Source organism: Puma concolor, chromosome B3 (genome assembly GCF_028749965.1).
Source record: "Puma concolor isolate L17-30 chromosome B3, mPumCon1.1.hap2, whole genome shotgun sequence".
Classification (NCBI taxonomy): Eukaryota; Metazoa; Chordata; class Mammalia; order Carnivora; family Felidae; genus Puma; species Puma concolor.
In genome coordinates this window covers 110395042-110422964 of record NC_141672.1, presented here as the reverse complement: position 1 = coordinate 110422964, position 27923 = coordinate 110395042, and the positions used below count along the sequence as shown (strand labels likewise).

General features: G+C 50.4%; 2 protein-coding genes across 6 annotated transcripts in view; one reads left to right on the top strand and one right to left on the bottom strand.

Annotated features, from left to right (window-relative positions):
- Window positions 1-246: 246 nt before the first annotated feature.
- On the top strand, window positions 247-6854 carry SNAPC5 (small nuclear RNA activating complex polypeptide 5). 3 transcript variants are annotated; one of them, XM_025918618.2, is made up of 4 exons: window positions 247-401; window positions 1859-1948; window positions 2954-3085; window positions 5990-6854. In XM_025918618.2, exons 1-3 carry the CDS (start codon window positions 312-314, stop codon window positions 3065-3067), a joined length of 294 nt encoding a protein of 97 aa, XP_025774403.1. In that variant the 5' UTR covers window positions 247-311; the 3' UTR covers window positions 3068-3085; window positions 5990-6854. The 3 variants fall into 3 exon arrangements, with proteins under 3 accessions (XP_025774403.1, XP_086567126.1, XP_086567127.1); XM_086711000.1 differs by having other exon boundaries at window positions 2951-3085; XM_086711001.1 differs by lacking the exon at window positions 247-401 and adding an exon at window positions 442-626.
- MAP2K1 (mitogen-activated protein kinase kinase 1) overlaps window positions 5166-27923 on the bottom strand; it is a 79389-nt gene continuing 56631 nt past the window's right edge. For all 3 annotated transcript variants that reach the window (XM_025919190.2, XM_086710998.1, XM_086710999.1), the window contains exons 6-11: window positions 13465-13589; window positions 11241-11442; window positions 9871-9935; window positions 7246-7307; window positions 6850-6895; window positions 5166-6206 (exon numbers count right to left, since the gene is read on the bottom strand). In XM_025919190.2, the coding sequence (XP_025774975.2) occupies window positions 6093-6206; window positions 6850-6895; window positions 7246-7307; window positions 9871-9935; window positions 11241-11442; window positions 13465-13589 (614 nt within the window). In that variant the 3' untranslated portion in view covers window positions 5166-6092. The remainder of the gene's footprint in view (window positions 6207-6849; window positions 6896-7245; window positions 7308-9870; window positions 9936-11240; window positions 11443-13464; window positions 13590-27923) is intronic.

The following is a 27923-nucleotide window of genomic DNA, read 5'->3' as shown; positions in this document are numbered from 1 at the left end:
CAGTTTGTGGGTTCCAGCCCCACACGGAGCCTGCCTGGGGTTCTTTTCTCTCTCTGCCTCTACCTTGCTTGCTCGCTCTATCTCAGAATAAATAAATATTAATATATATATAATAAAAGGAAAGAAAAAAGGGGTCTCTCCTAGGAAAAGCACGCTCCCGTTGAGGAGCCAGCGAGAGTTCAGAGACGGGCCGGAAGCGTCGCTGCCCGCGTGCTGCGAGCCCCGCCCAACCTGCTGTTTGGTTTCCGGGAACGAGGGCGCCAGACGTCATTACCGGGCGCCGGGCCTGTCGGCCGGCGGGAGGAGGCGCCATGCTGAGCCGGCTCCAGGAGCTGCGCAAGGAGGAGGAGACGCTGCTCCGGTTGAAGGCGGCCCTGCACGACCAGCTGAACCGGCTCAAGGTGACCCCGGGACGCCCCTCGAGCCGGGCCGCCTCGCGAACCCCAGGCGTAGGCGGCGCCCACTTTGGTTGACAAGTACCTGGGGGGCGGGACTGAGGTTGCAGGCCCACTCCTCTTAGAATCTAGGTCCTGCGGGTCTACGCCGAGGCCCGGCGATCTGTAAGTGCTGCAAGACCACCGCCGCACCCATAAACGCGGGTGGACCGCACACCACGCGCTGAGGAAGTGAGACCTCCCTAAGGCTCGCCTAGGTTCTCCCTGCCCCCGGGCCCCTTCCCCCCGACCCCCTACAGCGTGTGCTAGTTTCTGTTGACGCTTGAGACAGCTCTGGTATCGTTAAGCTAGAAGAGATGGGTGGATCCGTTGTGCAAAGAAAGCGAGCGGGGCCCGGAGAGAAGAGACTTGTGCCAGAGTCTCTTTTCTTCTGGCAGCTCTTAGTGACTCCACAGCCTGGGCGAGATTTAGGCGCACCAGGGCCATTTCCCACATTTCCCACCAATCCATCCTCGTTAGCCCCAGTGAGATGATCGTGATAAGCGCTGCTTTGCACCCTTCTTCAGGATCTTTACGTCCAGACGAGATGCGGGTTATGAAAGCCTTTTGTGAACTGAAAAGCATTGTACAACTGTGACATTAAAATAACACGCTTTTCGGGGCGCCTGGGTGGCGCAGTCGGCTAAGCGTCCGACTTCAGCCAGGTCACGATCTCGCGGTCCGTGAGTTCGAGCCCCGCGTCGGGCTCTGGGCTGATGGCTCGGAGCCTGGAGCCTGTTTCCGATTCTGTGTCTCCCTCTCTCTCTGCCCCTCCCCCGTTCATGCTCTGTCTCTCTCTGTCCCAAAAATAAATAAAAACGTTGAAAAAAAAATTAAAAAAAATAAAAAAGTAAAAAAAATAAAATAAAATAACACGCTTTTCCTCGGGACGGTTGCTGGCCAGTGCTCATTTATGTGCTCCTATCACTAGTACCTATACAAGTATCCAGTAGGTGGGTGTTGTGTATGAGGATGATGACCTCTAAGCCTAGGTTCCTTTATGCTCCAGGAAACACTTCCACTTTCCATTCTTCCTGCCTTCCCTTTCGCAATCCTGGGTAGAAAGCTACAGGCTAGCGAATGGGCCCCCTGTGGAATCAGAAGACATCTGGCTTTTTTTTTTAAGTAGCACACTTGTGTTTTCTACCCAGATCTGCTATACCTAGGGGAATGAAAGTCTTGGGTCAACTGAAAACACCTGTACACCCCAGGGGGAAAGGGGCTGGTGGGTTTTGGGCTCCTTTCCTAAAATATGGGGAAATATTAAGGGCGCCATCTTTTGCTCTAGAGCTGCACAGAGCTGCACTGTTTTCACTTCTCAGTACGCCAGCCTTTGAGCCTTTGACAGCATGATCCGTAAATTTTACCCAGGTCAGTAGCCCGGTGAAATAGTAAGCAAAGTGTCCTCGACTCCTCTCTTCTAGGTTGAAGAACTAGCCCTCCAATCAATGATTAGTTCTAGAAGAGGGGATGAAGTGCTCCCTTCTCAGCCTGCATCTGAACAGCCACATGATGTAAGTTTAATCAAGTGTGGGCCTGGGGAAAGAATGCAAAGTCCATCCTGCTCTCGGACTGCTTGGAGGCCAAAAGTTTTTTGTAAATTACATGATCAAGCCCAAAGAGCTCAGGGAATTAAGTTATTCTGATTTAATACGCTGGCTACTACATGTGACTCTTTTAGGCAAGGACCAGCCTGCCTCTCTAGCAGCTAGGTACTCTTTATTAATCATGTGTTGTTATATTGCCTGCAGCATCCTAGTTATCCGTCCCCTCTAGTTACTCCAGTGAACCGAGGGAGAATTGGAGATCTTTGCAGGCATATGTCAAAACTTCCGCTGCTTTATAAGTAAGCCTGGGATGTGAGAACAAGAGTGTGGCTTTGACTACAAAACATAGTGCTAAAAAGTGGGTTCCAGTCCTCATCGTATCCTTCTCTTACCAATGCCCTTAGGTAAAACGGTGCAATGTTCTTCTTTCTAAATACACCATATTTGAGCATTTTTTTCTCCCAGATGCGTGTTAAGCCATGTAAAACCATGAGAGCAGCACATGTAGGCCAGCATAATTCTTAGGCATGAACCATGTTTGTAAATCAGGTAACATTCTATCAAATACTAGGGTGTTTACTCCCTCCCATTGTGGCACTAGAGGGTAGGAGGATCGGGATAGGAAGTGGCCTTACCTCCTGGTGATTAAATATTGGGGATGAATGTGCAGTTGCAATTTAAAAAAAATTTAATGTTTAAATTAAACATTAGAGAAAGAGCACAAGTGGGGGAGGGGCAGAGAGAGAGGGAGACACAGCATCCAAAGCAGGCTCCAGCCTCTGAGCTGTCAGCAGAGCCCAGCACAGGGCTCGACCTCACGAACTGCGAGACCATGACCTGTACCGAAGTCGGACACTTAACAGACTGAGCCACCCAGGCGCCCCGAGATTTGATTTTAAAACACATTTCAGAATTTGCCGGTTTGGTGACCATGTCTTTCCTACTAATCCATAATGTCCTTGCCTAAAGCAGATGTTGGTACACGTAGACAATGAAGCATCAATCAACCAAACTGCACTGGAGTTGAGCACAAGGAGCCATGTGCCGGAGGAGGAGGAGGAGGAGGAGGAGGAATCAGATTCTTGAAGGCGGGAAAGAGCCAAGGTTTGTCCTATGAATTAAGTTCCTACATCTCAGGACCTTTGTCTCCTCAAAAAAATATTCTTTCAAGGTGGGCCCTCTGGCCCGCTTTAAAAGGAAGCAAGAACTTTAGGATGATGTGTAGTTCTAAACATGGTTCCATCCATAACTGACGTTTCAGTGACCTGGAAAAGCACAGATGTGGTATCTTAGCCTTGAGCAATGTGGGCAGTGCTGCGTCTGTATTCTGGTCAGATTCCGTAATTATGCTCAAAACAGAAAGTTTCCTCTCCAGTGCTATTGAGAAAGTCTGGCATTTGCCAAAAGGGCAGAGTTTAAATACAAGCCAGCCTTTCCAGTCAACAATGCCTCTTTTAAGAAAGCCAATTAAAGGCCATCTGCATGCCATTGAACCATTGTGAGCAGCAAGGCCACAGTCTAGGAGAGAAAGATGACAAGTGAGGAGTACAGAAAGCCACTTGGGAACACAGGCTGCTGCCACCTCTCGGGTGACATCACAGCACGCTGCCGACAACATGCTTGGGAGATTAGGCTTTTGCAATAATGACTGTTACAAAATAACAGTTGCTGAAATTTGTATGCTGCCCCTTTTTCAGTGAAATACAGTTAAGTACTGCTGAATTTTATTAAAGTAACTTACCCTGCCCAAGCAATAGAAAAGCCAAACAAAACATACAGAACCTCCTCAAGCAGAACTTCTGCTGTAACTGCTCCAGGAGAGAACATGGATGGGTGTATGTATTAATCAACATTTCATTCCAGTGATTTTCAGCTACTCTTATAGGAAATAGCCAAAAGTTTAAATGAGCGTATTTCTTGGAAAACACAGTGTGAAAATTGTTTTGCAACAAAAGCAACCAAACTTCACGTTTGGGGAATCTAATTTATGAGTGTGGGTTTTCGAGAGCTAGAAAAGTTGGCTCTGAATTCTAGCTCTACCACTAACTGGGCACTTGCCTTATTGAACTCTTTGCAGCTCTCAGTTTCCCGCGTGTAAAATGACCGGGTGCGCACCTGCTCCAGCACTCTGGCATGTGGTTATGGGGTGCTCGTGAGGCATCATGTAAAACTCTAGCTACTGTTGGTGTCTCAGCAAGAGGGAGTCTAAGGAAGGAATTGGACATGGGGAAACTCAAAACACCAAGACCGATGCAGGGAACATTATTCTTGAAAACAAGGTCATTCCTGGTAAAAACTACTAGGGAAAAACCCTTGCACTCCCAAAATGTAACACTTTTGTATAGAATAGAGAATTTAGGACACTCAGAACAGATGTTAGCCTCACAGCGAGAAAAAATGCTGGACCGGCCTAGGCGGTATACGTAACAAGAAGCAGTTTTCTAAACCCTGGCTGTATTCTAAGCTCCTGTCCATCTAGAGTGGGACCACCTACTCAGGAGATTGAATCACGTTGTTCTTAGTTTGAAAACAAAATAGGCCTTGTGTTTTTAAATACGTATTTATTGGTTTTCTGTAACCTGCCCTCTGGAAGAAAATGGGGCAAGAGGTGCTGACCAGGCGTCACCACACGAACCTGAAGTTCTGAAAGTCACTGGTCAAAAAAAGGCATCGGTGGTCAGTTTGTTTTCTGTGACTTCACTGCTACCTCACAGGCGGGACGAAGGCAGCGCAGGCCCATCCCCCTCCAGGAAAGTGGAATGAAGAGGGGAAACCATTGCTCAGTGGAGCCAAACAGCACGGGGCTGGGTGTCCTGGGTAGAGGCTCCCACACCGGCTGGGCACGGCCAAGAGCAGGGTGCTCCCCTGAGCAGGCCGGTTACCCCCTGACCCCACCCTGCCTGCTTTTCCCTGGGTAGAAACGGCAGGAAGAGAGGGGATCTGTTGCTCCCAGGTGCACGGGAAGGGTAGTTGGAAGGCTCACACCTAAGTGTTTGATGGCTGAGAAGACTTGGACAAAGTCCAACTTGCAATTACAGGAAGGCCCGTTGGTCCAGAGCACTGGACTCGTCCCCAGTGTGGCATTTCTGCCTTGCAGCCTCCTCCTTGTCTTTACCCTTTGCCCTCACAGGAAGGCTTGACGACACCATTTGATTTCTCAAATCCTACCACAAAAGTAGACCTGTTTTTTCATCCTTTTAACTTGATAGTATATTTATTAGAATAAGAGATTAGATTTGTTAAACATCTGGGTTGAAATGGTTAAAAGGATTTTCATACAATTCTTAGGCACTATACACACTTGTTTACAATAGCATTGGTACTTGGATTTGGGGAAAGATAAATCTCATACACTTTAATGCCTTGATCCATTTGTAACATTCAAAGTAACCATCATTTTAGAAACACTAATTCAAACTTAAAGAGACACATACCACTAAATATCCCACATAATATATTTTAAAATAAATATAGAAATACAACCAGAAGTCTACAAATCATCACAGTAGACAGACTGGTGAAGCCCCAGCTATCGTGGCAGTGAAGGGCTCTGGCTAGATTTTGACAGAAATTGCTTCATTCTACACCAAAAGCAAAAATATAATAAAATAACAAGATCTATACTTTCTGATGTTCTTTTTCATAGCAGCAAAGCATGCTTCACATGCAGTGCCTGTGAAGGATCTTACAAGGCTCCTACCCCAACAGAAGGAAGGTGCGCCCGGCAAGAATGCAGTACCACCAAGTGTCAAAAGAATCCCAAAACTACAGGCAGCTAGCCAGTCACGGTGGGGGAAGAGCAGTGCAATTTTCAGTAAGAATGACTACCCACAGTCACCAAGGTTTCACTGTAACTGAACGTTGCGCATGTTTGGATCAACATACACAAAAATAGCCCCAAGCACAAAGCCAATCCACTTAGGGAAATAACAGAATAAACGACAGTAATATCAAAAAAGACACAAATAGAATTTTGGCACATGCTGTGTTCTTCATCCTTTGTCGTAGGCGAAATGCACGTCTGAACGGAGACAGGCATGGCAAAGAGGCCTGAAAGCGACAATGGCACACCACTGGGCAGGGGACTCGCTCTTTGCTGCTTCCCAGATACTTAGACGCCGGCCGCGTGGGTCGGTGTACTGGGCTGGTTAAGGCCGATGGTGGAGCAGAGCCAACCTGCAAAATCCACTTCCTCACCATCAGATCTCTTGATAAAGGCATGAACCTGTGTGGGAGGAAACAGTAAGTTAAAGGAAAGTTCAAGAGTCCCGAGTCTAGACTTGGGACCACCTGCAATCCCGGAGCCTGCCTGCCATTGGGCGGCAGTAGGGGGCCAGGAAGGGGGCCGGCTGCCGCCCCGCCCCGACAGCCCACTCTGCCTGTTTGATCTGCCGGGAGGCCTCAGCTGCTCACTTCCCTGGGCCTGCGCTCTTCCACTGCGAACTGGGAGTAGTAGCTCTGCCCTCCGCGCCCCACAGGGTGGCTTGAAGGAGCAAAACAATGAACGGGTGGACTTCGGAGTGTGCGTGATACTGCACGGGCTCTGCAAGCTCAGATGTTCCCCGGTATTACTGCCCCACTCTTCCGAGAGGGGCTGCGGAGGATACTGAACACAAGGTGAGCCCGTCAGTGGTGGAAAAGGCCCCGTCCCCATGAAGGAGTGGGCTGGCCCGCTCCTTCCCTCGGCTCGTCCTTTATGCTCACGGGTGGACACGGGAGCCTTTTGTTTGGGATCCTGCAGCCCCAGGGTCAACGGGACCATACTGGTCAAGGCAGCGGGGAATGGGCTGTAGGAGGACTGGACGGATGACCGACCGAGAACAAATGAATAAGCAGGTCGTGTACAAATTGGAAATAAATGGACTTACCATGAGTTGTTTCAGATCTGCTCTCTCTGCTGGGTTTTTTATGAGGCTTAAAGAAAGAAAGATAATGTCAGAGAGATTTCCTGGCACTGGCTCCAACTCAAGTTATTTCACGTTTACATGCCTATCCTCCCCACACCCTGTATTCACCTTCCTGTTCCTAGCACTGCGGCATGCCTGCAGGTTTGTAAGTGCTGAATTAACCTGAGATCAGAAGGCAATGTGCCCATCCCTGTAGGGCAGGTGAGGGGCAGCTTTTACCCAGTGCTGTGGTCAGCCCAGTTACTGAAGTCCTAGCATTCGGGAGGCGTGGGGGAAAGGGCAAAGCTCCGTTCCCCAAGACCAGGTGGGGAGGCCGACAAAACCAGCATATCTCCAGAGAGCAAGGAGGTGACTTACCATTTATTCACAAAATCTTGAAATTCCAGACTGAATACTCCACTGGGCAGCTTGGGAGGAGGCTGTAAATACAGGTTAAGACCTAAGAAATGCCTGGCTTCCTTCTCCAGCCATATTCCCCACAACCCCCCCCCCCCCCCCCCAGGCCTCGGGACAGTGCTGCCCTTAACCAACCAAGGGAAGACGGGTTAGAGGCCACCCGGGTGGAACCACTGTCTCAAGCCACAGCTGGAACTGGGGCCGAGTTGGTGGCTACCACTCACTTGCCAGTGACTAAACAAACCAGTTTCTGACTCTTAGTTTATCCTTCTGTGATGTGAGGAGGACCTCGTTCTCTCTGGGACCCCTTCTAGCTGATCCAACTGTAAACCCTGGAGTGTGTCCTGGAACTAGGAGCTAGGGGGGTGTGCTAACCACCAGGCATAACGCAGCCCAGACAGCACCCGTGGAAGACACAGAAGGCTGAATCGTAAAATGTATATCCCTTTTCCGCTATACCCCGAAGAAGCGGCGGAGAAAGATTAATATAACATCAGCTGAGAGGGCTGGGTCTGGAAGAATGTTCCCTGCACACTTCAGGAAGGAGGCTGTTTGCGGGCATCGATGCTAGGACACTGGCAACAGCTCTCGTGTTCCCAGGGTACGCAGTGGAGGTCACGCAGGGTGACACAGGACAGGGCTCCTGGAGCACCTGGCTCGTGTGTTCCACGCAGACCCAGGAAATGGGACCCACCCTCCTGTGACCTGTGCCGGGGCGGAGTGTTGGCCTCCTTGTGAGTGGACTCCCACAGTGCCCGGATGTCACTGCCTTGATGTGCAGCCCCAACCAACAGGTGATCAGAGACTGAAAAACACACTACCAACAAAGCCCTGCCTCACCCTCTTGCCCTGAAGGGCTTACCACGACACCAGGCAAATGAGACTGATCTGGGGGCCAGGGACTAAAAACCCAGCTCTCAGGCCCACCTTGCAGATGGTCGCTGCTGCTGAGGGGGATGAAGGGAACATTCAAAGGAGGGATTGACTGCCTGGCCTCCAGAGTCCCAAGTAGGATGGGGGCCGGGCAAAAGAGGGGCTGTGAGGTGCCCACACCTGACTTAGCGGCCCAGCCTCCTGGGAGGGTAGGGAGGGGAGCTGGGAGGAGTGGGTGGTAAGCAAGTACACTACGGGGGAAGGAACTTAGCTACTTTTCATCTCGGAGCCGGAGTTTCCTCACCTGTATGAAGAGGATGATGAAACCAGCCGGGCCACCAGAGGCTGGCAGCGGGCACACTAGGAGACCAGACCGGCGGCTGCTGATTTACTCAGGCTCTCTCTTCCCTGCGGTTCCCACCCAGCACCACCCAGCTCAGGTCCCGGCAGCAGAGGATGGCTCTCCGCACTACCACAAATGCAAGGCGCTGTGCCTTCCTTGAGTCCGTAAGCAGCCGAGATCACACGCTGCACTTCGTCCCATGTCTCATTGCTTAGCATAAAGCTGTGCAGACAGCAAGGACGGGGCAAGTGAACCTCCCTAGGGATTTCGTAACTGATGGCGTGAAGCAGGATTTTCCCTGTTTGGCTCGTAATGGACACGGGGACCATTTTGAGCCTTTTGGGGTCTGGTTTTAGAGAGCAGTAAGAAGTATGAAAAGTTACCCCGCTAGTCTCTTGAAGAGAACAGAGCCATGCCTCTTACCGTGTACCCCAGCTGCGTGGGGCCTCCAGCTGCCTCCCCAAGCTAACAGACCTCGCCCCTCCTCCACTCCCCACGCCACACCTGAGGCCGGGGGTGCTGGCCCTACCTCTGGAAATCCTGCCGCAGCAAAGCCCCGCTCCTCTGGGAGCCCTGCCCCAGCCCCTCTGTGCCACCGCTCCCCGCCCCCTCAAGCCAGGATTTGATGAATGCTGGGCAGTCTCTCCCTTCCTTGATCCTTTCTTCATTTAAACATACTGGTATAGGTGCGTTACACAAATAATGTGTGTTCTCTGCATTAAAGCCAGCCAGCAGCAATAAGCCCAAAGAAATTTCCACCATCCAGAGAGAACCACCATTTCCTACTGCTTTTCAGATTTTGTATGTACGTACATGCATACAGATTTGTTAAAGAACTGATCACAGTACACATACTACTTTGTAATGTTTTCCACACACTTTATAGGGAATATTTTCCATACCTGTTTCTACATTGTCATTTTTTTATATCTATTGCTTTTAATGGCACTTACAATCGGAAACCCTAATTTGCAGGTATGTGTGGACTTGCTTTGCCTCCCATATTAACCTAATGGTCTTCACGAGGGACTTTTGTTTTCCCGTCTGTAGCCCCCCACCTCGTGTGTAGCACCACCCCACAGTGCACACGTAGCCCACAGTTAAGTGCACAAGAAATACGTGGTGAATGAAGGAGTGTAATGGCCACACTGGAGGCTCCTGAATCTGAGACAGGATGAGAAACTCAGAGCTACCCAAATATGCTCCCTGGGGAAGGGGCACCCGCAGCCTCTAAACCAGCCGCTCAGTTCCAAGAGCGTGATGCCCTACAAGCAGCCCCACTGTGGGAACAACACACAGGCTTCCCAAATCAACGGAGTCTTTTCTTAATAGAAGCAGATACGAGGTCAAGGAAGCTGCGCAGTACTTACCTCGTTGACTATGTAATCCAACAACTCAAAAATTGCCATGGGAGGTCGGCTGTCCATTCCATACGCTACAGATTTTGTAACGAGAAAAAAGAAAACGCTTCTCAGAAAAACAGACAGGAGGTTATTTGCCAGTCTGACGCTAGGGACCGGGGGCATGGGTCCTGGGGACCAGAACAGGGTGGTGGACAATAAGCAGAGACACAAGAGCCCCAGATAAGGCCGAGGACAGAGGGGACAGCAAAGGCCACTGAGTCGGCCAGCTGGGTAGGAGCCTGGGCTCTGCCACCTGCAAGGTTTGCGACCTCAGGCAAATCCATGGGCTGCTGAGCTTAGTTTGGAGTTTGGTGAAGGGGAGATGGGTCACTATGTCCGCCTTTCTTCCCTTCCTTGTACTGAGAGAGGAGCAAATGAGGCGATAACTAAGGAGCTTGAGGACTTAAGTGTTAATGCTCCCTGAACTTGGGTTTCTTCCTTTTACTAAACTCGAGTCCCCAGCCAGCCTCAGGGGCCACAGCCACGAGCCCCTCCCGGGACCCACCATCAGCGACCCCTGCCCTCTGCTTCTCCCTTCACATACACCCTCTTCCATGAGGGCCTCAGGGACAGGCCTTCCTGGTCACAAAGCAATGTCCCGGCAGGAATTACATCAGAAGATGGTGGCTCGGCCAGCACCTTCCCAGTACCAGGTTTACTTCCCAGTATTCGTGATCAGAGAGGCAAGCGGTGCGGCACAGCACTCGGCACCTAGGACTCAGGCGTGGACAATGACATATGTAGTCTCGACAAGTCAGGCACTTGGTGCCTCGGTTTCCTCACATTTAAGAGATTATAACAGTGCTCACACATGATTGCTATTAAAATTAGACAATACTGGACAAATCCATGGAGACAGAAAGTAGATGAGTGGTTGCCAGGGGGTGGGGGTGGGAGGAGTTGGGAGTGATTGCTCATGGAGGTGAGGTTTCTTTTTGGGGTGACAGAAATATTCTGCAATTACACAGTGGTGATGATTACACAACATGGGAGAATATACTAAAAACCACTGAACTGTCCACTTTAAAATGTGCATTTTATGTTATGCGAACTTTATCTCAAAGAAAATCTACCTAAAAACCAGTCAGGATTTTTAAAAATTAGGTAACGCATATAAAGTACTAAATGCAGTGCCAGGAACACAGTAGGCACTCAACAAAGGGTGGCAGGCTGTCCACGGAAACAATTTAACACCCACCTGGAGACCCCTGCTCTGCTTCTCCCCCCTTCCCCCAGCCTGGCATCCAGAGACAGACAATCAGTCTTGGGAGAGTGTTCGGAGAATCAGCCCCCCAGAAACCACAGCAGCAAGGGCAGTCCAAGCTGGGGCCACTCACAGCTGAGGGGCCTTCCAGGGGTCCTCGGCCTGGGTGGCGTCTCAGCCGCATCTCCCTCCACTTGGCACCCAAACATCAGCTCCAGCTCCTTGGCATCGGGAGGAGGGATGGGATACCTCCCGACTGCCATCTCAACCAGAGATAGCCCCATGCTCCAGATGTCCGACTGCACGGAGTAATGAGTCCCCTGGAGTCTTTCTGGCTGCAGGAGAAGTGGACACAGTTATGATCACCTGTGAGATCATCCAGGCCCACACAGAAGAGGGACAGGCGAGTCTCCATGGAGGCTCCAGGGAGATCTCAGGACTCCCTGCCCCTCTGAGGCTTGCCTGCACCACAGGGAGTGGCCTGTCCTGCTTGGTCCGGGTCCTGGTCCTGGTCCTGGCCCCGGCCCCGGCCCTAGATCTGCTGATGCATTTTGTCTTCTTTGGAACTTCCACTAACTGCTTTCACTTGGTTTCTGACCTGCCCCCAGCTACTGCGTTTAAACCCTCTGATCCACGCCTCCTCACTGCCATCTCCCTGTAACCTGCCCTCGCTAACAGCCTCTGGCCTGGCTGGACCCTGGCTGCCACTTCAGCTGGGGCTCCAGCTTTGCCCAGTCTGGTCACTGTCTTGCATGTGCAGCACAGCTTGTCCAAAGCCCAGCTGCGAGGTTCATGTTGTCACCTTCATCTGAAACATGAGGCTTCTGGAACATGGGTCACGAATGAAGTGTGCACAGGGTAGAAAGAACACCGGCCTTGAGGGGCGCCTGGTGGCTCAGTCACTTAAGCATCCAGCTTCAGCTGAGGTCATGATCTCACGGCTCATAGGTTCGAGCCCTGCATCAGGCCCTGTGCCAAGAGCTCAGAGCCTGGAGCCTGCTTGGGCTTCCGTGTCTCCCTCTAGCTCTCTGCCCCTCCCCCACTCATGTCCTGTCTTTCCCTCAAAATAATAAACATTAAAAAACAAAAACAAAACAAAACACCAGCCTTGAGAGTCAGGAGAGCTGAGCTCTAAGACCAGCTCCACCACTGACTCACTGACTGTTCCTGAACAACATGGAGCAGGAGAAAAGGCAAAGGATCTGGGGTCAGGAGACTCGATCGAGTTCACGCTCCAACTCTGCAACTTGTAAACTGTGTGATCCTGAGCCTCAGTTCCCTCATCTATAAAGTGGAGCTGATGAACACGGTGTTAACATCAATAACGACATAACAAAATATCTGCTCTCCTTACTAGGGTTACCAAGAAGGTCAAACCAAACGAAAATGTATGTTCGATGCTGCAAAATGCTACCCAAGTATGGGTTGAGTCGGAAGAGTCAGGAAAAAAATATATGGTGCTATACAAAGCATTATTTTTATTCAGTGTTAATTGAAATAGCACATATATTTCAAGAACTCTACAAAAAATCTTTATTCTGACAATTACACTTTTTTTTAGACATCATTAATGTCTCCCAAGGGATTTTTTCACTAACTCAAATACTGGACTATTTTGGAACTGACCATGTAACCACAAAGACCCAAACCACTAACCCTGGATCAATAGGTCCTGCAGTGTGTTGACTGATTTCGAACTTTGCGGTTGGCAGTTGAGTGGTCCAGAATGCTAGCTGCTCAGTTCTTAGACTGAGTGAGGGGACTAACTGGCAAGGAGACCTGGCTTTCAGTCCAGGCTCTGCATCTGGATTTCCTCATCTCTAAAATGGGAGCGATATCTTCACTTTCACAGGGCCACCACACAGACGAGAACACAGAAAACACGATGTGCCGGGATGCCCCAGCCTCTGTGCCTGCCCCTCCAATTAACCCATGCCTACACTCACTGCCCCCTCCGTACAGATCCCCACTCACCCTAGCACTCCTCTATCTGCCCCACGCCAGCACTCACCCAGTGTCACACTCCCCCCTTTCTGAATCGTTCTCTGGAGCACACTAGCCATTTACTCACCAAGCGCTCCCTGGGCACCTACCACATGCCAGGCCCCGAGCCAGACCCTAGGGACAACTGAGACACCTATGGCCCTATTCTTGTCCTCCCGGAGCTCATGGCATGGGGGAGAGAAGAGAACATGGCTGCCACCTCCTTGGGGAGGGACCATGATGCCTCATCCTTCATTCTTTCTCCCCCACCTCTACCACCCAGGACAGGTTCTGGCTCTACAGGGGAAGCCACCCACTTGGCTCCTATCCCTGACCATGCAAGACATGTGAGAGATGGAACCCACTGCTCATACCGACATGTAGGACCTTGTGCCCACGAAGGAGTTGGCCATGGAGTCGATGAGCTGCCCGCTGACCCCAAAGTCACAGAGCTTGATCTCCCCACGAGAGTTCACTAGGATGTTGGAAGGCTTGACATCTGCAGGGGAGGCAACAAAGAAAAGGAGGGAGTTGACACAGGTAGATCGGGGAGAGGGAGGAGGGTCAGCATTCTATAGACAGACCAGCCCCAACCGTGAGTCCAACGACGGCTGCCATCACTAAACCAGCCCTTGGCTTGCCAACACTGGACACCAAGGTCCCTCATTCCCCCTAGTTCAGGGTTCGAGAAAAGACTGTCAGGAGAGGAAATAACAACCTGTTGTACAAGTAGGACAGAAAGTCAGTGGATTTTCACTCTTTGAGAATACAGGCCTAAACACATGACCCACAGGAAAGACTCCCATTATCAGGAATAATCAAGATTTCCAAGTTTGTTGTTTCAATCACCCTTCTTGGCAAGATACAGTATCTATGGTTAGATCATAAGGCAGGAAGAAAAAAAAACAAATAATAAGACCTATTTGCCTGCTGAGGCTCAGACCAAACACTAGAGATGGGATGGGGGCAGGAATTCCTATGTTTGACCTAGATACCAAGCACAAAGCTGTGGCAGGGGTTGGAAGCTGACTTAATCATTTTCAGTGATGTCATTTCCCAAACAGCCTCCACAGCTGCAGCCAGCTGTCAGTCAAGGACAGTCCCTCGCTGCCCTGTGGGGACCAGTCAGGGCAGTGCCACGGAACCAGCCCCAACCCCTTCCCCGCACTCGGGCCCTACCCACTTCCCACCCAGCTGCCACATCACTACTAGTCCACTGACCCTTCCCTTTGCAGAGGGAGGTAAACTTCCCAATGTTCTTCTTCTGCCACCTTCCCTGATTCAAACAACTGCCCTACAGAGTGGGCAGAGCGGGGTCAAGTGTTCTCACTTACAGGTGGGAAAATGACGCTGGAACTTGGTAAAAGTCCCCAGGCCAGGGTTTTGTGGGCAGACATCAGCAATGAGACCCATCAAAGAGCAGTCCATACCCCGGGGCAAAAACATAAACCGGGACAGGCAATCGATCTCTGACGAAGTAACAGAGACACCATATAGAGCACCTGGAGAATTACAGGAACAAACCAAGTCCCCATAATTCAAACCTATTAGAACTACTATTCCCATTTTATTATTTTTTCCCTCGGTACCCTCAGATGAATGCATTTACGTGCACACCTCGGAGATGTGGCAGCTTTGGCTCTCTGCCTTTGCAATAAAGTGAATATCGCAATGAAGAGAGTCAAATGAATGTTTTGCCTTCCAGGTACATACAAAAGTTATGTTTACATTAGGCTATAGTCTGTTAAATATACAGCGTCATGTCTAAAAAAATGATGTACACACCTGAATTTAAAAATACTTTATTGCTAAAAAATGCTAACTGTGGGTGCCTGGGTGGCTCCGTCGGTTATTAAGTGTCCAACTCTTGATTGTGGCTCAGGTCACGATCTCGTGGTTTGGGAGTCTGAGCCCCACATCAGGCTCTGCAGTGCAGAACCTGCTTGGAAGTCCCTCTCTTTCTCTGTCTTTCCCCTACTCATGCCCTCTCTCTCAAAATAAAATAAACATCTTTTTTTTAAAAAACTGCTAACCATGGGCGCCTGGGTGGCGCAGTCGGTTAAGCGTCCGACTTCAGCCAGGTCACGATCTCGCGGTCCGTGAGTTCGAGCCCCGCGTCGGGCTCTGGGCTGATGGCTCGGAGCCTGGAGCCTGTTTCCGATTCTGTGTCTCCCTCTCTCTCTGCCCCTCCCCCGTTCATGCTCTGTCTCTCTCTGTCCCAAAAATAAAAAATAAATAAACGTTGAAAAAAAAAAAAAAAAACTGCTAACCATTTTAGCCGGTCATAATCACAGATCACCATAAGAAATAAAATGAAAATTTGAGCGATTTAAGAACTACCAAACATGACCCAGAGATACAAAGTGCACAAATGCTGTTGGAAAAATGGCATAGTCTTGCTTGACGCAGGACTGACACGAACCGTCAGTAAACAATGCAGCACCTGCAAAGCATAATAAGATGATATATGCCTGTATTTATCCTTAAACAGACTCGAACAGTCTACGTAAGTATCTTTCCAAGGGTAAAGTGAAAAAAAAACTCACCCTCTCGCATCCCAGTAACTCCTTCCCTTGCCCCCCACCGCCCCCGCATTTCCAAGGCTGGGTCAGGTCATAAGCAGTGTTCAGCCAGCTCAAGCTTCTCTGTACCCATCACCAGCTCCACCAGGGGAGGGCTGCTGGGTGCCTGCCCCCGTAACCCCCAAGCCAGGACAGTAACTGGCACACAGTAGGTGCTCCTAAATACTCGTGAATGACCGGCTCTGAACTCACCGGGTACATACGCAAACACTCCGAGCCACTGGTGTGTCTTCCCAAGACCTAGCCTTCATCATGGCACAGGACACGAGATCTTTCCAAACCCCTTGCCATGCTCCTTATGTCTCCTACATACAGACTTCTAGAATGCAGGCATCAGAAGTAGCCTTAGAGGGAGTCTGGTTCCTCCCCTTCAGCTGAAGGCCCAAAACGGTCTAAGAACTTGTCCAAGGTCACACTGCAAAAACTGGGTGAAGCTGGACCCAGAACTCGGACCTTCTCTGACACCTAGCTTGTCCTCTTCCCACCCAGCCCACCACCGTATGACGCAACTCTGTTCCACCCACCCACTTATGTTCGCCGAGCCCTACGCTGTGCCAGGGTCCATGCAGACACCGGGAGACAACGGCGAGAGAACTGATCGAGCTCCTACTGTCATCAAGCTTACGTTGTAGTGTGAGCACAGACAAAACCCGACAAATGCACAACGTCAGGTGGTCTCAAGTGCCATGAAGAGAATAAAAATGATAAAACCAGGTAAGAACACACACCTTGGTGGGGGGTGGGGGGGTGGGCACCTCTGTGCAGGAATGACCCTTGAGCAATGACCCGGGTGGAGTCACACATCCTCCTGGGGAACGACTTCAAACACAGGGACTAACTTCTCTTCTGTTTCTTGCCCACACCTAGTATTAGGGCAGGCTCCGACAAACACTGCCAGCCAAGGAGCCTCTGGTCCTCACTTACACAGGATTGTGGCCCTCCTCGAACAGAGGACAGATGCCTGACCCCAGAGGTTAGTGTGGGGGTACGGCAGGGACGCTGAGCGGCCAGCCAGAGCTGGGGAGGGCCACGAGGAAATAGCGCTCCTGGGGGTGCCGTGGGGAGAACGCGCAGGAGGCCCTCCAACTCGAGCCTCTCCTCACACTTGCCACCAAATGCCCCAGCCCTTCACCCCGGTACCTGGGCCACCAAGCCAGAGCTCCCTCACCTCCCAAATGTGCCCAAGGCAGGTTAGGCCCCATTTTCAAGCAAAAGGGCGGCCATGACTCAAGAGACCTGTGTTCAAATCCCCGCCCTGCTGCCCACTCCAACAGGAGCCTTGAGCCAGTCCCCCTGCTTCTCTAGCACCGGCCACCTGTCAGCGATGCAGTGATGACAATCAGAGCTCTTGTGACCCTGCCAGGTGGTGACCAGGACCAACCTAATGCAGTGTGGGCATTTACACGGCACGCCACACCACAGGGACAGAGGATTCTTCCACAGGCCGCCCTGCAAGATGAGCAGCCTACGGCACCAGAGCCCTGCTTGCTTCCGCCCTCCCCAACAGAGAGCAGCACCCCCCCCCCCACCGCCACCCGGGTTTTCCTTCCTCTGCTGGCTTCCTCCCTCGCTCTGCTTCTCTCCGGGCTGCTGAGGAGTGGCTGCACGGCCTCTGTAACCGCTTGGATCTGATTTCCATTCACATGGCAAGCAAGCCTCTTTTCCTCCGAACTTATGTAACACCACTCTCCCCAATCCCTGGCTGTCAGCTCTGGCTTCCCCCACTCCAGGGAACAACACCGGCTGGGAGGCTGCAGAGACCATGGGGGATGGAGTCAGAGGAGCGGAGGGAAACCCTGAGGGGCCACACGCACCGCACACAGCCCCTCCCGGGGACCCAGGAGATGGGACACAAAGCCGCTTGCAGACCTGCAAATCACTCTCCATCACTCAAGTCCAAAACACGTGGCTGAGCCACCACGCCGGGTCGTGCCTCTCCTTGGCAGCCCCAGCCAAATGGGGCTCTCCTCTGGGGGCGAAAGAGGTACACGTCAGACGAGGCCAGAGAGACGGTTTCCTCCAACTGACAGCACCCCCTCTTTGGTCTCCACGATTGCTGCCCTCCCTCCTCTGCTCCTGCCCCCAGCATCTGCGTCCTCACTTGGTCCCGCAGAGCAAGCAGTGCTCCTCCGGTGGGACAGCCCCTGCACCGAGCCTCGCAGTCAGGTGCAGGCCTCTCAACCTGGCTTTCCAAGCCCGCCACTGCTCCCGCCTCACCTCTACCCAGCTTTGCGCTGTGACACAGCCCCATGTCCCCCTGCCCAGGCTCACGCCTGCCACTCTGTGCTGGCCCCTGCACGTGAAACATGCTTCTTTCCCACTCACCCTCACGGCGATTTCGAGGCGCAAGTTCTTCTGGGTTCCCTCCGCCACTTGGGAAACTGCCCTGCTCCTGGGAGGGCTGAACCCAGGGAGATCTCATCGGGCTTCTTCTCACATCCTTCCTAGCAGCAACCTCAACCGCTGTTCAAATCAGGGGCCCAGGCCCTCTCTACTCCTCACGGCCTTCTCCAGGCCTTGGGTTCCCTTTCTCACCCTCCAATATCAAGAAGGCAAGGCTGGGGGGAGACCCAGGACCCGGTGGGCCAGGATGCCTTCTTGAGGAAGCATCCAGCACCCATGAGGCCCCCAGGCTGACGAGCTTCTTCAGGAAACAGATGAGAGGCTAAGGTCTGTTACCCCCATTCTGCTCAGCCCCCCGCAACAGTGAGGGTGGGTAAGCCTTCTTTCTTCAAAAACAAATAAGGGGATTTTATGCAAAAACTAAGTGGAAGAAATATTTTCTTCTCTCATATTTTCTGCCCCAGAAATAACCAGTGTTCAAAGCCTTTTGATTTTTTTCCCCCAAGAGCGCATGATTTCAACTTAATTTCTCAGTGTTTCCTACCACTCTAAAACAAGAGGTTTGGATTAAATCATTCAGTGGGTCATTTGTTTATTCTATGAACAGTTACAACTGAGCTACGAGTAAAAAGGACACAGTTCCTCTCCCTGTCCTGAAGGCCATCACCACTAGGGGAGACAGAACATAAACTACAAGAACATGTGTGCATGTTTATAATGCTAACGGCAAAGACAGAGAGATGGTCAGGGCACTGTGCACAGATATTCTGAATTCTTCCAATCGGCCAGGCTCCATGCTAGGCTGACGAGTGGGGCAAGGTCCCTCTCAGGCAGATGAAGCGAGGTGTCGGCCTCCCAAAGGGTACTATAACCTCATTTTGTTTGGCAGAACATCTTACAGGAAGTTGCATTCACTATGGGGCGGGGCAGGGGGGGGGGACAAGATGGAAGAAGATGGGCACGAAGGAACAGAAGGGCAGGGGAGCAGGGGAGGGAAGCAGAGGCACAAGAGAAACAAGAAGAAAAGAAATGAGGGCAGCAAGCCAAGCAGACTCTGGCTCATCTGTGACAAAGGCTAAACCCAAAGTGGGATGACTTTGGATAGTGAGTTAAAGGTTAAAGAGACAAAGACAAGTGAGATTTTTAAATGGTGACTTCAGGCCTCAAAGGACCTCTTCTTAGCAACCCTAGTAGATCCTTAATAACCCTTCTCTAAAGGTGAAGAGTCAGAAGGGAAAGGTGGCTAACCCTGGTAGGTCAAGTAACAGTCTCCACAGAGCCACCTCCGGGTTAACTCATCCATGACCTCAGGGAGCTAATTAAATAGCAAATATATTAACATTCAGAGAAAATCCCAAACACTTCAATTAGCCATGAACCCTAAGCTCTTTTTCCCACCCAACCTTCCCCAGAAGCACAGCTTTCTCCCCTAGCTGCCTAGCCCCCACCTGTGGAGAACGGACACACCTGAAAGACAAGGTTGGGGTGGGGGGGCAGGGGGGCCCAGCCGACCTGGGAAGACACCACACGAGCTCGGGGTCACCGAGGCCTTACTATGCCAGGCCTTTTAAATACCGAGTCTTCTCGAACACTCAGAACACCAATGAGAAGCAAGCTCTACGCTCCTGTGTACAGATGGGAGCCACGGGGGCTGAGAGTCAGGGAGACGTCTGGCAAGACTGCATAGGGAGCTAATGGCTACTTGATGCTACAACAGATTACCCAGAGCCTAGATAATTGGGCTCTAGATGACACGGCAAATGCTGAGCTGTACTCCGAAGTTTCAGAAAAGCCGTTATTCAGTTGTGGGCGACGGCGGGTCAAAAAGTACAAACTTCCAGTTTTAAGATTCCCGGTATGTGACATACAATGTGGTGACTACAGTTAACAATACTGAGTCATACATTTGAAAGTTGCTAGAAGAGTGTGTGTGTGTGTGTGTGTGTGTGTGTGTGTGTGTGTGTGTGTATACACACACATATATACATACATATATATACGTATATATGTATACGTATATATATGTATATATGTAGATACAGAGAGATTACTTTATATATACATATATATATATATATATATATATATATATATTTCTTTTTTTTTTTTTTTTTTTTTAAGTAATCTCTACACCCAACGTGGTGCTTGAACTCACGACCCGGAGATCAAGAGCCGTATGCTCTACCAACCAAGCTAGCCAGGCACCCCTAGGAGTACATCTTAAAAATTCTCATCCCAAGAAAAAAAATGTTGTGTGGTGATGGATGTTAACGAAACTTACTGTGGTGATCATTTCCCAATAGTACATCTGGCAAATCAGCACGTGCAACTAACACAATGTGATGTGTCAATCTTATCTCAGTTTTTTTTTAAAGTTATGCTGGGGGACTCCTCATTTCGGCTCGGGTCATGATCCCAGGGTTGTGGTATTGAGCCCTGTGTTGGACTCTGCGCTGAGCGTGGAGCGTGCTTGGGAGTTTTCTCTCTCCCTCTCTCTCTGTCCCCCCACCCCCAGCACACGCTCTCTCTCAAACTAAGTATTTTTTAAAATAATAAAAAATAAAAATATAAGTTGTGGTTGGGGAAGAGGGCCGCCCACGTTACAGACATAACAAGCTTCATCTGGGAACAGGATCGGACTTGGGTCTGCTTGTGAGAGAAAAACTTTCTCTGCTGGGAGTGAATGCATGCTTCCCTCTCAACTGCAGCCAGCCCCCTGTCCCCCTTGCAGGACGAGCTGACAGAGGGAAGGACAGGCTGCTTCCCACTTCCTTCCTGACCCAAAAGGCACACAAAGGCTGACAATTAAGCTAGGTAATACTGGAGGCGTTCAGAATCCATTTTTCTTTTCTTTTTCAGAATTTGGTTTTCCTTAGTACACTCCATTCCAAGAAATGGTCAACATTTTTAAAACAGGATGTTAACAAAAGCCACAGCAAAAGGTATAGAGGTTATACCAAAAAGAGAGGGGAAAGGGGGAGGGAGGGAGGGAGGGAAAGAGAAAGGAAAAGGGGTATTCAAGGGAAACACGGGTCCGGGAGTCTTGGTCTCTCATTTTCAATGACCCCCTAATAACATTTGGCAGAGCAGCCCCATTTTACAGACGTGGAAATCAAGGCTTAAGGAGATAGATGCCCCTTGCCAAAGATCACAAAGTAGCTTTTCCATTAAAAGAAACTGCCTTAAAGCACACATTTCCCCCTGCAGGCTCCCGGCTAATTCAGAGGACAGCAGATCGGCAATCTATCTCAAAGCCAATCACCCACCCGCAGGCAGGAAGACAATGCTGGCTAACTTGGATACTTCTCAGCCACAATTCAAGAAAGGGCAATTAACTGAAAAAAAAAAAAAAAAAAACAAAAACAAAACAGAAACAACAACTCTTTTGGCCCACTGAAGGCTAATTTTGCTCCGCAGGAGACTGGGGAAAAAAGACGATGGAAAAAAGACACGTAGTGATTGCCAGAGATCTGCTCATTTTTAAACGTAAAGTGAGAGTTTCTAATAACATCATTGAATTTATGGTGGTCCAAGCTCCACCAAAGCAAGTAAGGCATGACCGCTTGTGCCTGGGTCACAGTCCGCATCACGCAGCAGAGAAGTTTGGAAAAGGAGGTCAAGAGGCCACTCATCAGTCATTTCTAGCTTAGCTTGGGACAGGCCTCCAAACAAAAGCACTTAGCCGAGTGTGTTTACCGATCTAAGGACAAATGTGAGCCAGATGGACCGGACAGTCCTCACGGAGTATACTGAGCAGGGCCCTCCCCACACCACACACTCCTCTTTGGGAGAAGTGCTCCCCCCTCTGAGCTATCATCACTCTGGGTGAACACCGCAGAGAACCATGACCCCGGGCCCTAACACGCCAGGCCACTCACTGCCCCCTATCCCCATCACGTTGATCCCAGCAGGTCTGGGCACATGATCCATATCAGTCCGATCAGTCCTTCCTCAGGATTTTATAACAGAAGGTGGGGGGCTCTTCCCTCCCTAATCAGACTAAAGCCAGAGACGATGCTTCTCACAACGTAGAGTTGGCCAGCCAGACAGGATAAAGCCACGATCAAAGAGAAACAAATGAGGGGTGCACCCGGGTGGCTCAGCTGGTTAAGCATCCGACTTCAGCTCAGGTCATGATTTCATGGTGTGTGGGTTCGAGCCCCACGTTGGGATCTGTGCTGACAGCTCAGAGCCTGGAGCCTGCTTCAGATTCTGTGTCTCCCTCTCTCTTCTCTCTGCCCCTGCCCCGCTTGTGCTCTCTCTCTCCAAAATAAACATTAAAAAAAAAAGAAAGAGGGGCGCCTGGGTGGCGCAGTCGGTTAAGCGTCCGACTTCAGCCAGGTCACGATCTTGCGGTCCGTGAGTTCGAGCCCCGCGTCAGGCTCTGGGCTGATGGCTCAGAGCCTGGAGCCTGTTTCCGATTCTGTGTCTCCCTCTCTCTCTGCCCCTCCCCCGTTCATGCTCTGTCTCTCCCTGTCCCAAAAATAAATAAACGTTGAAAAAAAAAATTAAAAAAAAATAATAATAATAAATAAATAAATAAATAAAAAGAAAGAAAAAGAAAAATTTACAAAGAGCAACAAATGAGAGCACTCTAAGAGAATCTTTTTATACGTACATCTTAAGTGAAGTCTAACACCTAATGGCGTTTGAGGCCCTGGACACCGTTATCGCTCAGGACAGCTGCATTCTTAGCTTCCTGGGGTTTGGTCCCTTTATTGTTTGAGCTGATTAGTGTGCACAAACAGCCAGGAATCCTAATATCCATTGGTTTTTATTAAGCGACATCGAAAATTACATATTAAGTAGGCATATAGTGTTGTATGGAAATGGTGTCCCCAACTTTGCAGTCAGGCAGATCTGGGTTTGAATTCTAGCTCTACTACTCACTAGCTAGCTCCAAGCAGGCCTAGAAGCTTCTTAGGAGTTTCTAGTTTATTGAACATTATATGTTAAGTGGGCTTTTAAATGCCACAACATTAGGGCACCTGGGTGGCTCAGTCAGTTAAGTGTCTGACTCTTGATTTCAGCTCAGGCCATGATCTCCCGGTTCATGAAATTGAGACACTCTCTCTCTCTCCTTCTCTCTCTGTCCCTCTCCAGTGCTTGTGCTCTCTCTCCCTCCCGCTCTGTCTCTCTCAAAATAAACTTAAAAAAAAAACAAAAAAAAACTTCAAATGCCACGACCTTGAGGCTGTTATACACACGTGCCCCTACAGTTTCATCCAAACCTGTGGACAGTTCCAGAAGATGGAGAAGAGATTACCCCTAAAGGAAGGAGGAAGATGAGGCTCAGAGACGATGACTCTGATAGGATCGGTCAGGGAGCTGATCGGTCAGGGAGCCAATGGCTGAGTTGGACAGAACTTTCTATAAGGTTCTGTGGGCAGCCAGGATGACATAGGGAGGCAGGGGGCTCTGAGGCCACCCGGTGGGTGGCAGCTTTCTGGGGACTGAGCGCCTGGCACTGCCATCCAATGACAGCACTGCACACACTTCACAGGCAGGAGACACTTCTAACTATAAACTTTGAAATGTGTGGTTTCCACGTGGAACCAGAAAACCCCACCACGTCAGTTTCTCATGAATCTGGTGCTGTCAAGCCGAACACTGTTTCCCATCCTCACACTGAGATGCACCCGCTAGATTACACTGTCACTCTGTGGCGATGCGCATCCAAAGCTGGGCTGTCTCAGGTGACGGTTAATGACATCTTCTCTTTGCTCGCTCACAAGACATGCTTTCCTGGGTCCATGGTCCTCCTCGGGAAGTTACCAGTAACTGAGGAGAGTGGCAGTCCCAGCCCCATGTTTCCCTTAGAAATGAGGCTGTGCAGGCTCCTGGGTGTCTCAGTCAGTTAAGTGTCTGACTTCAGCTCAGGTCATGATCTCGTGGTTCGTGAGTATAAGCCCTGCATCAGGCTCTCTGCTGTCAGCAGCAGAGCCAGATATGGAAATTCTGTCTCCTCTCTCTCTGCCCCTCCCCTGCTCATGCTGTCTCTCTCTCTCTCTCTCTCTCTCTCAAAAATAAACTTAAAAAGAAAGAAAGAAAGAAAGGAAAAGAAAAGAGAAAAGAAAAGAAAAGAAAAGAAAAGAAAAGAAAAGAAAAGAAAAGAAAAGAAAAGAAAAGAAAAGAAAAAAGAAGCAAGCAGGCTGTGTGATGTGAGAGGGAACAGGATACAGATCTCCCAGGATCACCTCTCAGCCTGGCTAACAGGCCTTTCCTAAAGGGAGCCGGTACGGCCTGGAGGCACAAGATTGGGCCTCACACTCCCTTGTACCACTTGTACCACAGCCGCCTTGGGAAGGGTCACAGCGCAAGCCTTCCGACTCCCTTCCCCTCCCCATCTGGCCGGCACCTGCCCTTTGCTCTCCAGGGGCTGACCAGAATAAACCCTGACCACCTCTCTCCCACCTGCCTCCCCTCCCCCAACTCAGCTACCATCCTGACTCGGACCCACGTCAGCTCTTACTGGACCAGGGCAACAGCCTCCTAACCGACCTCTCCCCCCTTCCAGCTCCTCTTACCACAGCAGCCAGAGCCCTCGTCCTCAAAGGACAGCTCAACTTACTTCCATGTACAGGAACCCTCCTTTGCTCCCCGCTGCCTGTGATAACGTCCAGCCCCTGGGCAGGACAGTGAAGACCCCCCTCCAGGGCCTCAAGCAGTCCTTACTGAACTTCACCACTCGCCATCGGGAACCCAGACCACCCACCCAAATGACTTGTTCTTTCCTGGAAGGACGTACCTGTGTCTTCCGATTCTGTGCCACGATTCAGGTGTTCGCCTCTACCTGAGACTCCTTTCCTGGTGCTGCCACCTGTGTAACTTCTGCCTGTGCTGCACAGCTCAGCGCAAACACCACCTCCTCCACGATGCTTCCCTGATGGGATTGAGGAAGCACTCTCCCTCCTCCAGTGGCCCATCTGCCTCGCCTGAAGAGCTAAGAGGCACACTCATCTGGAGCCATAATCCATCGCCGTGGGTCTAGCAGCTGAGGTAATTCTAGAGAGAACGTGACTCACTTTTCTCACCAAGAGATCAGCATACTGGATTCTAGCTACTAATTAGCCACTCTCTGTTTCTCTCCATCTGTAAGGTGGAACAGTCTGGACAGAGTTCAAAGGAATTGGTTTTTCCCTGTAAATTCACTGCCCCCTTGAGATGATCACCATTGGTTGGCAGCTGAGACCGGTGGGCAAAGGAAGCAGGGGTGCAGCTGGGCCACCTCCTGGACACCGTGGGCAGCCCACAGATGGAAGCACAGGGGACACTCCCTTGCCACCCAGACAGGGACTCTAGTCAGGACAGAACCCTGCGTGCAGCCTCAGAGGCCACCCTGACTTTCTGCTCAAGGAAGCCTGGCAGGACACCAGAAAAAGCATGGCGGGTAGGCCAGTGCACAGAAGAAGCCACTCAGAAACTCATCAGTTGGGGCGCCTGGGTGGCTCAGTCTGTTAAGCATCCAACTTCGGCTCAGGTCATGATCTCACAGTTTGTGGGTTCAAGCCCCACGTCGGGCTCTGTGCTGACAGCTCAGAGCCTGGAGCCTAGAGCCTGTTTCAGATTCTGTTTCCCTCTCTCTCTCCATCCTGGCTCACACTCTGTCTCTTTCAAAAATGAATAGACGTTTTAAAAAATAACAATTAAAAAAAAAACTCATCACATCGGAGTCTGCCACAAACAGCTTATAAAACAACAACACAAAAACACACTTGGGCCACTTCCAATCTTGTCTATTGGTGCCAACAGTAAGTCAGACTGAAGAGAGGAAGCCCTCAAGAGCCTAGACCCTGACCGTGGCTGAGGACCCAGTTCCTGTGGTGGCTGTTGCCAGCATACCCCAGAGGTGCTATGGAGACCCCCAGATGTCCCCCAGGACCGAGATCCCAGAACACTTTCAGAATCTAGGCAGAAGCCCTAACTCTCATTCCAACCAACGGCTCCCTGGGCAATAAGGCCGCCCTGGAGCAGACTCCTAGCAGGATGGCCCGCGTACAAGCTACTCGAGCTCCGAAGAGAGCCATCAGCTGCGCGGCCCCTCAGAAATCTAGGCCAGCTTTCCGGTGCACTGCAGGCCTGGACTACCAGTCCAACACCACACATAAACATCAGGCAGGTTACACACCGCCCCAGCTGATGGAAGAGAAAAACGACTTGAGGCATAACTTAAAACTACTCTTGGCATTTATTGATTTCATCGGCCAGCAACTCCAAGGCAGAAATAATTGATGGGCCAAGTTGTACGAACTCCCTATCAATTTAACTTATATAATGTTTCTTCAGGGTCTGGATCAAAATCAGCCCTTGATAACTACAGTGGGTGAAGAAGGATGAGCTGGCAGAGCGCAAATCCTGGCTATAAGCATGTAGCAGAGCCGCGTGCTAGGACCCCCCTCCCACCCCGTAACTCAGAGCCTAACCACTTGGTCAGCTCTGGACGCACCAGACCTAGGACCTCCTGCCACAGATCGCCTCAAAACCTTTGTGGTTAATTCCTTTCAGAGCTTCAGGATCAGGGAAAAAAACCCTCCCCTACCTGTGCCATCCACCATGTTTTCATCAAGATCTGAAAGCTGAAAACGTCAGAGCTCAGCCTTGTGCTTAAATTCTAAAGTTCCCTCGGAGGAGGGGCACCTGGCTGGCTCAGTCAGTTGAGCATCTGACTCTTGGATTTCAGCTCAGGTCGTGATCCCAGGGTCGTGGGACTGAGCCCTGCCGGGGCTCCTCGCTCGGCATGGAACCTGCATAAGGCTTTCTCTTTCTCTCTCTCTCCCTCTGCCCCTCTCCCCTGCTTGCACTCTCTAAACAAAACAAAAACAAAAACAAACAAAACAAACAACAACAACAACAACAACAAAAACTCAGTAGTCAGGGAAGCTTTTTCTGCAAAGGGACTACAGAACAAATATTTTAGGCTTTGAAAGCCATATGGTCTCTTTCACAAGCAACTACTCACCTTTGCCATTATAGCACAAAAGCAGTCACAGAAAACACTTAAATAAGCAAGCCGTGTTCCAACAAAACTTCATTATAGACAGTGAAATCTGAATTTCACACAATTATCACATGTCACAAAACTCTGAAAAACGACTCTTAGCTTGCAAGCCCTACAAAAATAGGCAGGAGACCATATGTAGCCTGTGGGCCACCAGTATGTCCACCCCTGCTTTAATGTTTAATTATGGTTTTGATCTGCTAGCAGTCTTTTGTCTTGCTGACCCAGGGCTTACTCCTATTTGTAGTGACAATTTTTTTCCTAACTTGTTAGCTTTCAGCATGTGTTCCAACTCCCCCCCTTCTAATAAAAAAAACCCCTCTTTTCATCTGGGATATGCTCCTCCCAACAGCAAGTGTTTCTGAGACGGTGTCAACCAGAAAGCCCCATCTATCCTGCCCCGGGGGTGGGCTTATCACCAGGGAGGGTCGATCAGACCATCCTGGAACCGATGACTGGCCCAGAAGTGGGCAGGCACTCCAATCAGTGATTCCAGCCTAGAGGAGAACGGGCCAAGTTCTTTCTCTGGAAGACAGCACTAAGGACTGGGGCTAGTGAGGTCCATGCTGCCCCCAGTGAGAAGACTCAGACTGGAAAGGAAGCCCACACCAGGACAAGAAAAACCGAGAGGGAGCAGGCTCCTGACACTGTCATTTCAACCCCGTATTCATCCGAGCCTTCCAACAGGTAACCCACGGCAATATAGCCCCTCTTTTGATTAAGTAATCTCGCACTGGATTTCTGACACAACCAAAGAATCTGGACGAATGAGATCACATCAAATTCTATTTGCAAGCTGGCAGGCTAGCGATTTGTGCGTAAAAAAAATGACACTGGCTGGGTCCTGCCATGTATTTAGTCACTTTTCCCCTGTTGGACTCTAAGCTCCCAGAGAACACAATTCATTTCC